The following is a 14,472-nucleotide window of genomic DNA, read 5'->3' on the forward strand; positions in this document are numbered from 1 at the left end:
CTAACCTTCTTAGTAACCAGAAACTCCTTTTATCTGGTGCACGTCAGGTTAAATACAAGGTCGTGACGTAGGGTTAAAATGGGGTTCTGGTAGATCTGATGTAGAAGTATAGTTCACGTGTTGCTGTGATATTGTTAATGATGCTGTTTGTCATCACTGAAGGAAGCATACAATGATAAACACATTCTTTATGACCCTCTGACACTTCCTGTTGCATCCCCAATAGATTTCCAGAATGTTTTGCATTTTATAGTATAATTAAGGTATCAATTGACCCTTTGCTCTGACCGCTCATAATATTTCTTTCCAATCAAATCGGCAAGCTATTTAGACTGCAAATGCAAATTGATCACGCCATCTATTCTCATCACCCGTCCTCCACTTTGCCTACACGAGGTTAAACATTTGAAACCCTACGCTGTGATCTGCTTTTCACTGGCTGTCACATGATAGCTGTAGCTGAGGGAAAGATGGGGAAATTCCTGAAGAAAATCTCATGCAAAACAGCCAGTGTCAAATAGATTGTGGCTTAAGATTTATTTTCCAACAAGACAGCGATGCTTATCACAAGATAAAATGCGGCGTGGAATTTCTTCAGAACAAGATTGTCAAAGACCTTGATAACTGAGCTCAGACCTGAGTTGTGATGGAAAACCTTTGTAGTGGCTCAAAAATGGTTTAAGAGATACCACTCATTCACTTTGATTGAGCTCGAGTAAATCTGTGTAAAGCTTAATATATGTGTCGCTTTCTCTTCCAGGCGGTCGTGTCAAAATTCTTATTGACTCAAGCAAATGGCAAAGAAATGTGTATCTGAAAATGCTTTTTTTCCCTTTTAAGTGTCTCAATCAGTGCTGCTGGCATTACTAACACTTAATTCCCTCTTAAGCTCATGCATTGTTCCAGCGACTGAAGACACAGTCAAACATAAAGACCAAATGCTAATTTTAAATCATTTAACAACTCGTAGTGTAATTTCTAAACCCTTCTCTAGAGAACGCCGGGAAGGCTATATCCTGCAGATCATGAAAGGCCACTCATTCATTTGCCCTGCCTTGATTTACATCCTGCCACGACCAGCTGCCAGAGCCATTTTGTGCTGGAGTGTTTGGAGAGCTTAGGGGGGTGGGGAGAGGGTGCTGTTGAAGGCGTTTCAGAAAGGGTCTGGGTTCTTTTAATGTGACAGAAATCTGAACTGGAGAACCTCTTTACGCAACACACAGACACACACACAAATGACATTTGCAGTTGGATCTTGCCTGGACCCAACATTCATGCTTTTGAGCCATAGATTGAAGGAAGAGACTTGTAGCCAAGTGTCAGCAGGTTCCTGTAAACATATATAAATGCCTTATACACTCGCTGCTTTATGCCAGAGGCAGCAAGAGAAAAATGAGGTCTGAACTGTGACTTGAACTGTGTGTGTGTGTGGGAGGGGAAAAGATTGTAAGCCAGGGATGGTTATACCATTGAAAAGAGGAAATGAGGGTGAGGGTGAAGGAGAGAGGGAAAATGGGGTGAGCAAGAGAGGTTTCCTAAGCTAATAAAATGTTCGGAGGGATGGAAGCTGCCAGCCAGCATTCCTGTGCCATTAGATAAGTTAGCTCACTGCAGCCTCCAGTTTCTCTGCAGTGCTGAAGTGGCAAGCTGAGGTCACCAGCAGAGAGAGAGGGGGGATGGTGTGGGCAATAAATTCAGAATGTGTTTGTGCACAGTCGTTGCTCCTGAACCACTGTAGCCGTTTGGTTGATGATTCACTTCTGAATTTACGGGTCAAATCTTCGGATTATCCTTCGTTTGCCTGCCGTCGCAGCGTCCATTTAAAACGACCTTCAACAGGAGCCGCCGTGTGGAATGTGGCTTGAATTAATATGAAACGTACTCCCGCAGTTAAACATCCACGTACAAGGATTTTAGTTAATGCAATCTTAAACGAATCTTAATTTTATCTCTAATGTTAGAATCTCTCATTTTAGACTGTAAAACGTGAGCTCAGGTGTCACACTTAGCACAAGTGGGATCGTGTAGCTCACACCGAATGCTACAGTATTCACATGAGCCAAATAGGCAACGCAGAAGCTTCTAAGTGTGACAGATTGCTGGAATGCCACTGAAGTCAAGTAGCTTTCTTTGCACATTGTCAGAAAGAGCCATCCTCACTGAAATCTGTTGAGCCCAGGAGCTTGTTGCTTGTTTTTCATAAGCTGTGGTACTGCCTCTACATTCTCTCCAAGGTTGTAAATTTTTGGGCTACAAAGCGAGATAGAAGTTTTGCCGAAAATATTTGCATCTAAGTAATTGTCCCTCAGGGAACTCTCTTGTACTTTGAGATGGCTTATTTAAATCGAATGGGTGTTGTGTGAGTATTTCCCGGTAAAATCTATGCGATCGTTCTCAGCGAGACCTGCTGCAAGTGTCTATTTTTACAGGTTTTACAATACCGACTGCAGCTGAGTCTGTTCCAAGTCATTTAGAAGATATCAGTCAGTCTTGCCCCCACGGCTTTACTGTGTGAAGAAGATTAAAAAAAGGATCCTTTGAATTGTAAAACTGTCTTCCATATGACACCCTTTAGCGAAGATTAACACAGTGCATTATGGCTGTAGCATCATTTTCCTTACATTTTGCTGTTATGTAGGGACTTCGCAGTAAAATATTCTGTTTGGTATATGAGCTGTATTTTATCCACTTCCTTTAATATATTCTAATAGGTGGTGTAAGATAAATATGTAAATCTTTGATCCTTTGTTTTACAGGCATGCTAGTGGTCAATGTTACTTGGAGAAACAAGACATATGTGGGCACCCTGTTGGACTGTACACGGCATGACTGGGCTCCCCCGAGGTAAGATGCATGGCTCTGTGCAATTCTTTATTATTATTATTATTAGAGAAAGCAGGGTTTGCATACTATTACTTTTACTCTCCAACATTTGGTGCTCGGCCTCTTAACCCTTTCATATTCTGTTTGATATAAATGTGCTGTAGCAGAGTCAGGCTTGAGGATATAAAACCTAATGCATCAACTTGCCATTGGACCTACAAGTACATGTTAGTCCTTACGTTGAGCCTGGAGAAACAGGATTCATTAGCAAACAGCTGATGTCCCAGGAGGCAGTAGTAGAAGATACAAAGATACTCTAATTAGCCAGATTGCAGAATCCACTCAGTGAACTGACAGCTTTTCCTCAACGCTATAACGTTCTTTATCACAACGGCTGCAATTTCTTAGATCACTGTTATGTGGGTGGTAGCATGAGGTGTTGTTGTAATTTCTGGGTATTTGCCTTTGTTATGCAAAATACACAGTGTGTGGATTGTACCAGGCACACTCGCTTTCATTTGAAACACCCGCACTGTATCTAAATGTAAATATAAATCTATATTTGAAATGCATGGTTAAGTGCAACAGAAAAAAATCTAATGAAATCAAGGATAAACCAGTGCTAATGGAAAACAAGAAGAGGCTGTATAATACTAATGTATCACAGTATATTACAATAATGCTCAGTACATGTTGTTTGCTGTGCTGCATTTGGACTGAGATAATCTTGCATTTGCAGCACAACCACATTAGGGACAAGCCATGAATAAATCAGAAAGCCTTTAACAGACTGAATGTAAACTTGGGCTTGTAATGTGTCTAAATTCCAGTACCAGTCAGTCTACCGATATATTCACATCCCCTGCTGAGGTTGAAATTTTTTTGGAGAGACTTGCAGGGGAAGCTGTGAGTCATACCAGCCCTGTGTCTGACTTTGTCACAGACTGCTAACCTTCACTGCCGTGCTGAAGATAATTGCATTACTGTTATGGAGAGATAAGGCCAAACTGCTATTTTAAGTATTTGAATGACTGCGTGTTTTGATTACCAAAGCAGCTCGAATGTTCATGGCTGTCTTTTCCAATGTTGCTTACATGTCTTTCATTAGGAATGTCATGTTGCTTTGTTTAAAGTGCTTACTCACTTGTTCAGCACCAAATATCAAGTTTATTATGTTACAAGAGGAAAAAGAGGGGGACAATAGTGTATCTATTTTAGTATGAGTGACATTGTTTATTGTAACTTTAACTCTCCGCCATTATTGTCCGTGCCAATAAAGTTATTACCGATGGGACTAGATAACCTTGTATATGACATTGCAAGTGAAAATATAAACAAGTCATCCTCATAATAGTTTTAATATTGGTCTGGCCAAGCACAACCCTACAGCTTGTTTGTGGAGAGATTAAAAAAGAACAAAAAAGAAAGCTTTAAAACCATTGCTTTAAAGGTCCTTAGAGAGCATTACAGTTGCCAGAAACTGACCCTTTTTTCCTAGTAATGAGGGCAACAGCGGTTTGCCTTCCAGATACAAGTGTATTTATCATAAAATCATTTGTGACATCTTAATTACACACGGGTGATTTCCATTAAGCGAAAACAACTGACTGCACCGCTGATGAGATTTGTCATTTTTCTTGACAGGCTGTTCTTGTCATAAAGCCAATTATATTTAGAGTAATTTAATGGTGTGAAATAATAAAATGAAAGTTGAATGAGGTATTGATTGAAGTAGTATTATTAGGTTTCCACAATGTTAATTTTCAAAAATCATTAGTCAAATTTCCTCTATATTATGTACCATAATGTTGATAATTGGCACTTGACAATACAAATCTAAATGCGATCTTTTAACACTGTTGCAGGTTTTGTGAATCCCCTACAAGTGATCTGGAGATGAGGAATGGTCGCGGTCGGGGTAAACGAATGAGACCGAATAGCAACACTCCTCTCAACGAAAACAGCAACTCATCAGACAGCAAGGGCACCACCAATAATAAGACACGCGCAGCCTCTAACAGCAAGGGTCGGAGGGGCAGTCAGACACCATCAGAGCGCCGTACCCCACCAAACAGCAACACCGAGGACATCAAGGCCAGTCCCTCTTCAGCTGGAAAACGAAAGACCAAGCCAACCTCAGACATGGAACCCAATTCCAGTTCAGAGGACACAAAAGGCAACAAACGCATGCGGACAAATTCCAACAGTGGAGGGGTGGGACCTACAGGCCTTCCTATCCCTTCTATTAAGACTGAGCCACTTCCACCTCCCCTCGATCGTAGCTGCCCTTCCCCTGTTCTTATTGACTGCCCACACCCTAACTGCAACAAAAAGTACAAGCACATTAACGGTCTCAAGTACCACCAAGCCCGCGCTCACAATGATGATGACATTAAGTTGGACTTAGATGGTGACAGCGAATATGGGGAGGACTCAACTCTCCATCCTGAACCAGGAAACTGTAATGGAGCATCTATCTCTCAGAAAGGATGCCTGTCTCCAGCACGTTCAGCCACTCCAAAAGGCAGGAACTTTGATGCTCAAAGTCCTTCTCCATCTCCTGGCAAGTTTGGTTCAAAACAGAGTAAAAAGAAAATTGCTGAAACGGATGCTGAAACAGGCGGTACACCGATGGATGGGTGTGAGGATGGGCCTTGCCTCACAGATGAGGCTAGTAACGATGGTATAGATGATAAGAGAGGATCGGAGAAGTCTAAAAAGGCTAACACAAGTGCAAAAACAGATAAGAAAAACTTGAAGTCACCACGGCCAATTGGCCCTGGCCCAACAGCAACCCAGCAGATTTACTCTTTTCCTCCTGGAAACCCAAATTCTTCCCCGGGGCTTACCCAAATGATGCAAGGAATCCCTAAGAGTCCCCAAATGAAAGGCACACAGCCTAAACCCCCTGCCATTGGAGATCCTGCCTCCAGTAGCTCCAAAGACAAGAAGAAGAAAGACAAAAAGAAAAAAGATGGTGGAAAGGAAGCTGATAGCCCCAAGCCTCCAGGAAAGGGAGGAAAACTGGAGGAAGGAAAGCTTCCGTACTCAGAGCCTTGCGATCAGGGGAGTAAGGGGGAAGGGCTTCTTAACGGCTCGTCAGAAACTCATCAAAGTCGCTTGGCCAGTATAAAGGCTGAAGCTGACAAGATTTACAGCTTTTCTGACAACGCCCCAAGCCCATCCATTGGTGTTGCCAGTCGAATAGATGGTAGTGGGATTCCACAGACTCTCACGCCACTTCACGTAGTGAACCAGAATGGTGCTGACAACTCTTCAGTCAAAACCAACAGCCCAGCATATTCAGACATTTCAGATGCTGGTGAAGATGGTGAAGGGAAACTAGAAGCTGTTAAAGTCAGGACAGAGGACCAAGCCATCAGGGAAAGTGTCAAAAAGGCACTGTTTCCAAATCAGACACCCAACAAAGATTCTCCTTACTATCCTGGGTATGACACTTATTACTCACCCAATTATGTCAACCCCAGTCCTGGTGGGCCCAATCCAGGTACAACAGCTGCCGAAGGTCAGGTAAAGATTAAAAGGGATGATGAGCAGGATCAAGTTGAGGAAAAAGTCAAGGTTGAGGTTCATGAAGATCGCAAACCTGACAGCACTGCTCCTGCACAACAGCAGCAGCAACCCTCAGTCATCCAACAGCGATCTAACATGTACATGCAGCCTCTGTACTACAACCAGTATGCTTACGTCCCTCCGTACGCATACCATCCTGATCAAGCCTACCTGATGAGCACCAACCCAGCCTACCGGCAACCGTATGAGGAACGCCAGCGACAGATGGCTGAGCAGCATCGTGCTGCTGAGAAGAAGTCAGATGTGGCCATGAAAGAGCGAGAATCTTCCATGAAGGATGAGTGGAAACAAAAAAGCCTGATGCCGCCAAGCCTTTCCAAAACCCCAAGTCAGTCAGACCTTGGAAAGGCGCAGCAGCAACCAAGCAAATCCAGGGATTCCCCCTCTGAGCCGACCTCCAAATCCATGGGAACCATAAAGGGGGAGGACTCAAAGTCCCAACAACCCGAGGGACTAAAGATGAAGCTGACTGAAGGAGGTCACCATGGAAAGGAAGATCCCAAGCAAGCACTTGAATCCAGAGGTCAGGCAGGGCTGGAGCAGGCCATGTGGTTCAGACAGGTAAGTAGCAGTCCAGTTCAACAGTGCTACAATATGTTTGTAAAACTGTTTTGATAATGCTTTGTGAGGTATGCACCACTCTAGTATGGTGATAGTGATTTTAGATGACTTGGAGCTTCTTTTCTGCCCCTAGCAGTACCCTGAGAGCCAGAAGTCTCAAGCAGAAGATGAGCACCAGCAACAACATGCTCGATGGAAAGACCGGGAACATGATCGTAAATTGAAGGATGAAAGGCCCAGGCCCAAGGACAGTCAAAGTGGGCCCAAGGAGGACAGCAAAGAGAGCAGTGATCCCAGAATCACTTCTGAAGATCATCGTGCTATGAGCAAAGACTCTCGTTCTAATCCCCACATGCAGTTCTCATCACCACTAGCACAGCACCAAGGCTACATGCCCTACATGCATGGTTACCCCTACGGACAAGGCTATGACCCCAACCACCCTGGATACAGGGGAATGCCTTCGGTCATGATGCCGAATTACCCAGGTATGACCTTGGATTTCTTCCAAATACAAGCAATTATGAAATGTAGCATGAAAAAATGAGAATTTTTGCTCGTTTACTTTGTGATAATGCAGTTTATATAAAGATTGTTGGCTGAATCTGTGAGGGTTTCTGATTAGTTTATTCTTCTTCTTTTCCATCATAAAAACAGCACTTTTTGTGTTGTTTCACTGGTAATTGTGGTAATATTTAATAGCTTCATGAAATAATTGCAGTCCTTTGGTACAGTTTGTTAGAAATGAAGCATGGCAATGGAGTAATTTTCAAGGCAATTACATGATTTAAGTCAAAGAATGATTCTACTCCCTAAGAGGCTATCAATAAAATTACATGTGTTGAAAATGGTGTAGAGTGGGGAAAAATTGCATTCACTTGATTTTGCAGGATTGCTTGCACTTATAAATACTAGTAGCATGGTTGAATTTGTGTTAATCCACACATTCCTGGAGGATCTGATGTAAATAGCCCAAATATTAGTCTTTATGTAGAGTAAATAAGAGTAGTGTTTTTATACCAACCTGGATGTCAGTGAAGAATACGGATGAGAATTGATAAGAATTTAGCGATTCTGATTCTATTATTGATTGTCTTTTGGGTTCTCATTCGCTCTGTTTTTAGAGTCGCCACCAAAATTACATTCATGCAAATGTATTGCATGCTGTGGGTCAAATGTTTGTGCGTTTTTGTTGAAGCTTTTACCCTCATTGCTGTGATCAGTGTTGGAGTCGTGACTCAAAGTCATTATTACATTTTATTTCTTAAAAGTAATGCACTACATTACTTAATTACTCCCAGAGAAAAAGTAATTTGTTATACTATTCGTTACATTACTTTAATGTCACTCTGTAAAATAGTTGAAACCCACCGTTTTATAATCACCATTTAACAAAATAAACCTGAGGCTACAACCCCACACACCAATGAGAACATGGACCTCTAAGACCTTTCTCTTAGTAAAAAAACAAAGCTGACCGCACAAAGCACAGAGGAAAACCAGCACAAAAAGCAATCACCGCACTGATTCTGCTTTGGCAAGTGCAAGAACCAATAACTGGGATCGATAGGGAATAGCCAGACTAACAATTCCAAGGAATTGGTCTACTGAGAACTAGTTTTCTATGAAAACCGGTTCTCGATTCCCATCCCTAGTGAAGAGATATGTGAGCTGTGCAACTAAGTGGTTAGTTACCAATGTGTAACTATTACTTTGTAATCTTAACAGTATTTATCTTAATTTTGTATTCCATATAAACCTGAATATGTGGATCACTAATCTTCTTTGTCACTCTCAGGTTCTTATCTACCTGGAGGTTATCCCTTTTCCCCATATGGGAGTAAAATTGCCGGAACCGAGGAAGGCAGTGACAAATCTCGTGCTAGCCCTACTGTCACCAAAACGGCAACAGACTCGAAAGCCCTGGACAACCTACATCTGCATACCAGCCAGTACAAGAGCAAATCCCCCACAGTAGGTGACAAGCCACCCCACGACAGGGAAAGAGAGCAGGACAGGGGAGCTTCGGGAGACAGGGATCGGGAGAGGGAGCGAGATGTGGACCGACCGCGATCCTCACCCTCCCAGCGGATCATGCCCTCTCACCACCACCTGGGATATCCCCTGCAATATGACCTGTCCTACGCCACAGGTAAATCAGTCATCCCATTTCACTGTAGATACAATGTTCACTTCTTTCAGATGCAGCAGACTGTTAGAGTAAATTAAACATGTGACCATCGGGTCTTCTAAAAACGAGCATAAGAAGGAAATATACTTTAACTGCTTGTCAGCCATCAAGCAGCAACCCCTTCCTTGTACCCACCACCAGCAACCGACAGGGAGGCAAAACACAAGCCTACCGAGAGCAGCATTTTCAAACAAATGCAGGTGGCAGATAATGTGCGTCACACAGCAGCTCATCTTAAAAAAGCTCAGGCAGCAAGTTAGGAGTACATGCAGAGATGTAGAATGTCATTTAAAAGTAAAACTGTATGTTTCTTTGTCATGGCTTTATATGTCATGGCTTCCAGAAAGATGCAGCAACCTGTAAAAAAAACAAAACAAAAAAAACAAAGCCCTCACTTCTCTGTTGCAATCTAGTCAAATATGCAGCACTTTTAGCCTCTCAGCTCATCCATTCCTAAGTAGGTCCTCTGAGGACAACTGGATCATGGTGTTGATAATAGAGATGTTGAATGAGCCCAAGACACAAGTCCACTGCAGACTGCACTGACATCTAGTGGCAGCTCAGTCAAATTACAGTGAATTTGACAAATGCCTCTGTTCTTCCATTGCAAATGTGTTGCCTGTATTAACATTAAGTACAGTTTTAACAAAAAGTTTTGATGTTAAATGTTTGTATCAAGCTTCTTTAGGATGGAGTCACTGTTAAATGGGCGACCGTGGCTCAGGGGGTTGGGAATCGCATCTGTAACCGGAAGGTCGCCGGTTCAATCCCTGGGCCCTCTGTCCTGGTCGTTGTGTCCTTGGGCAAGACACTTTACCCTACTTGCCTACTGGTGTTGGCCAGAGGGGCCGATGGCGCGATATGGCAGCCTCGCTTCTGTCAGTCTGCCCCAGGGCAGCTGTGGCTACAACCGTAGCTTGCCTCCACCAGTGTATGAATGTGAGAGTGAATGAATAGTGGTATTGTAAAGCGCTTTGGGTGCCTAGAAAAGCGCTATATAAATCCAATCCATTATCATTATTATTATTAAATTGTATCACATTAACTCATAAGTGTTTCTACTATTTTGTCCACCTCACTTATATAAATAAGATACCTAATGCATAATGCACCAGAGTTAAACAGCACCACAAATTACAGCCTTTGTGATCAGCAAAACCTCAAGTAGAACTGAGTTACAGATGCGTGTAAAGTATTTTCTCCACACACTTTTTTTTAAATTGAAATATGTGTAAATAAATAATTCTTTTCTTTGTATCCTTCACAGGAAAACCTGACCGTCACACCTCAACCCTGCAAAGATTCATATGACTGGATCACATGAGAACAAGATCTCCCGGGTGTTACCTTTTAGACATCAGTTGAATGGTGTTTCTATCTATATTTTTTAGTTCTTCTGTCCCAAGGAAAGGCAGACTGTTGTTGCTGTTGTTGTTGTTTTTTTTCTCCCTCCCCCCCCTCTCGTTAAAGACCCCAAATTCTCCAAACCTTGGTCTGTACCAGAACTGATAATATAACCCAGGTTCAAAGCCATCACTCTGCCCTGTCACGCAGAGGAAACACCAACCCGCTGATTATCTAGTCTTTGCACTGTCAACAAATGCAATGCAAAAAGAGACTATTGGACTGCCAGAACAGCTTTTTGTTGTTGTTTTTTGTTGTTGTTGTATTTTTCTCCTTGGACTGCATTGTTTCTTGTTTTGTTCTTGTTTTCTTTTTTTTGTCACATGCAGAAAGAAATTGGCAGGGGATTTTAGGAAGTTGGGTGGCTGATGGGAAAGAGGGGTCAAACTAAATTAAAGACTGTTTAAAAAGAAAAGAAAAAAAGAAAAATGATTTAACGTTGAAATTGTTTTCAACTCTGTCTTTGGCTTCTCGTATGCCATGAAACAACAGTATATCCTTAACTTGACAAATTGTTGGCTATATTTCGTGGGGAGAGGGAATATGGCAGAAGCTGCTTTCATCAGAGACTTGAGAGCCTGAGACTGAAGTTTTTGTTTTTTTGTTTTCAACTTTCTATCATCGTTTCCCCATCCTCCTCGAACCCTCACGTCGTGTTTCAGGGATGATGTCGTCATGTTCTGCGAAGGGACCGCGTACACCTCAACGGAGAATAAACACTATTCATGTTTCCTTCACTTCTGCTCCATATCATTGCGTTCATCTTCGAATGTGTCTGATGCTGGTATCGGTCCGTCATCTTTTCCTCACACCGCAAAGGGGTCGCCTCCGTTTTTGCCACTCACTCAAACAGTGAAGCCACATTAGCGAGCAATCCGTTCACGGGACGCTCCGTCGTCACGCTCATCGGGCTGCCGGTGTGTGTTCTGGTGTTTTTGGTTTTTTTTGTTTTACTGTAAGATTGTGCTTCTTCAAGCTTGTCAAGTTTTGATTGTTTCCTGTAAACAATGTGAAAGTTCACCCATGTATTTTTCTGCTGTAATATAGACTTTTATCCTACTTTTATGTGCATAAATGTTTATATTTATCCCAGCACGCAACTGCTTAAAAAACTGTTAAATAGCTTTCACTGCTGCGTTTACCATTATGCGCTCAGATGGTCACTGTTGCTGTGGAGTTCCTGAACGTCTTGTGTGCTTCTTTATTTGCCCCCACAGGCTTTGCTTGACCTTAAACTTGGTTCACATCTCCACTCATCCTAACCGAGCAATGCGCAGGTTGATTCATTATAGACTTCTGAATTGCTGTCTTCCAGCTCCAAAAACAACAGTTCACGAGTTATTTCCGGGACTTCTTCAAATTTGGCCGCTCTCCCCTTCAGGGTCATTCCCTGGTGCACTTCTGGGCTGCTTTCTGCAATGCTTCTGATTTTACAACATTTAACATTAGGACACCATGAATTCCTGTCTCAGTAAGGAGTTCTACTGTAGCATGCTGAGGTGGAAATAGCATAACCTGCTCTGGCACCCAGCGCAATCCCTTGTTGAGAAGATTTGGCTCCCTGCAGCTTTTTCTACTTCCCCCAAAATAAAAATCAAGTCAAAGGGTGACTATTTTAACACATCGGTGAAGACCGCACGGGCACAAGTCTGAGCAGGAAATAAAGAAATGAATAAAAAGCAGCCATGCTAAAAGCCCTGCAGTGCTGTACAACAACATGACCTTGATGGGGAGATCAGGCAGAGTTTCACAGGTGAAGTCTTCAAACTCTGTGGTTGTACGTTGCAGTGACAACAAACTGGAACAAAATCAAATGTCATTTTTAGGTTAATATCCAGTGTGAAAAGGCTTAAAATTTCTCTTGGTGCTTCGCTTGCTCATGTGGCTTCACCTTAACACACATCCACCTCAGATTCTTTTTTAGCTTGTGTGTATATATATACACACACACACACACACACACGGTTTTTTGTTTTGTTTTTTTAACTAGCAGCTAGCTTTGGATTAGTCTAAAAGTGAGCAAATGAGTCTGATGCCTCTGACAGTAGTTTTAATTGTTACGTTGTTGCCTATGCTGGAAGGTCAGTTTATTAGCACATTAAACAGAAGAAAACTATTAAAAATCCAGCTGTTACTCTTACAAGCATGAACCAATCAGATGTTCCACAAAACAAAACCAGAAGTGTGAGCCAGTCAAAATGTGGAGCAACACGAACATCGTAAACTAAAGCGAAACGGGAGTCGGGAGGCTCAAAGCTGCCCAATGAGCTCTCTGCTTTCCTTTCAACCTCTTAACACGTGGTCCCCTTCTTCTTTTTAATTTGCAGACGTGTCCTCTTGTACCAGAGTTCCCTCTTGGCTTTATAGTACAGTTCTCTTATACCTCAGGGGTTGTAAGTGAAATTCTATACACATGCTACTTGCATAGATTTGAGAGGGATTCGGTTTCTCTGTGTTGGGGGAGGGGCACATTATCCACTCTAGGCTGGATTTGATGTGCTGGTTCATTCAGGATAGGGCATTGTTAAAGGTTCAATGTGGGCTGTGGCTTATGAGCAGTCTTAATGTTCCTCTAAAGGATTATAATCTGAGTGGAATATTGACCATGTTGTCATTAAATCTAATTTTATTGATTTTTTTCTTCCTATTTTTTTTTTTTGGGGGGGGGGGGGTCTATACTTTTAATGTTCCTATTGTTGTCGTTTCTGTTTCTCTCAGTAAATACTCTACATGGTCAAATCCCTAAACCACCAGTTAACGTTGTGTCTAACACCCTCTGACGTCGGATGTTAGCTGCTTGTTGAGACACTATTCAGTTACCAAACTGCATCACTTCATTCTGAGGTTCTTGGACATTCCAAGTAAATAAGTTGCCAGTGCCCCGTCTAATGGAGGCTTGCGAGGACGGTATATATTTTGACTTTTTACGCATTTTCAAGAAGAATGGCTGACATGAGTAAGCTGAATGTGGTGGTGTTTGACGTGTACTTAAATCTGTAAGGGTAATCTAGGCAGCTGTGATGTTGTCATTAAAAGTCAGTGGGTTTTTAGTACCAGCAGGCTGCATACAGTACATATAGTTTTATCAAACAATGGTTGTGACAAGTGCATTTGTTCTCTCTCTGAGAGTAGTAATGTTATCTCAGTAGTAAGCAAAGCCCAGTGAAAATCATATATACTAAAGTGTATGAAAAAGCCAGAAAAGTAATGTTTTGCTATCAACATATTGGAAAGTGCTTGGCTCTTGTATTTTGCAGGACTGTATTTGTTTCATGGTGAAGAGTATATTTATTGGCCAGCAGTTGTCTCAATTGGTGCCTAGTTGAACATTCTCCTGTGAAAATGCAGAGACACTCGCTCGTTTGTCCTTTCCCGACCCCGCCCACTGTCACGCAAACCGCCGCCAACCCGAACCCCATTCCCACACACCCCTTTTCCCAAAAGTACCACTTCTGGTGCTTGCAAGGATGTTTACAATGTCTTCATTTTCTTTCTGTTTGAGAAATTCAGATCTCTGTCCCCTCTCCTCATTTCTCCCTCCCTTCAGGAGTTTGTGTAAAGTGTACATTACCATGGTTCTTTTTTATACAATACTCTGTAACTTGCCTTTGTAAATTTGGGCTGGAAAAAAATAAATCTTTTTATGAGACAATCTGTCTTGGGAACTGTTTAATGGCTCGTGCTTGGTGGGTGCTGTAGATTTAAGCTGATAATACAGTTAAAATGGTTTTGTATTTATTGTTTACCGCCCAGGGACAAGGTTGACTGTAACGCAGCGTTCCAGCAAAATTCCTTTTCAACCTTGAAAGTCACATCATCGGAACAGGTTTCCTTTTGTCATTTTTACCAAGTCTTATTTCAGATGAGAGTCAACCCAATAGGTCACGTAATATTTATAT

At 42.2% G+C, this 14,472-nt stretch overlaps 1 protein-coding gene across 5 annotated transcripts in view; it reads left to right on the forward strand.

Moving 5' to 3' along the window:
- Nucleotides 1-14,225, forward strand: part of znf609b (zinc finger protein 609b) — an 81,929-nt gene extending 67,704 nt beyond the window's left edge. For 4 of the 5 annotated variants that reach the window (XM_085274734.1, XM_085274717.1, XM_085274707.1 and 1 more), the window contains 5 exons: nt 2,757-2,844; nt 4,689-6,978; nt 7,112-7,466; nt 8,777-9,130; nt 10,437-14,225. In XM_085274734.1, the coding sequence (XP_085130860.1) occupies nt 2,757-2,844; nt 4,689-6,978; nt 7,112-7,466; nt 8,777-9,130; nt 10,437-10,480 (3,131 nt within the window). In that variant the 3' untranslated portion in view covers nt 10,481-14,225. The remainder of the gene's footprint in view (nt 1-2,756; nt 2,845-4,688; nt 6,979-7,111; nt 7,467-8,776; nt 9,131-10,436) is intronic. The other variant, XM_085274725.1, reaches the window with a different exon arrangement.
- Nucleotides 14,226-14,472: the final 247 nt, after the last annotated feature.

Source organism: Mchenga conophoros, linkage group LG1, assembly GCF_057382185.1.
Source record: "Mchenga conophoros isolate Kocher_MC1m ecotype Shallow Benthic linkage group LG1, M_conophoros_male_GT1.1, whole genome shotgun sequence".
Lineage (NCBI taxonomy): Eukaryota > Metazoa > Chordata > Actinopteri > Cichliformes > Cichlidae > Mchenga > Mchenga conophoros.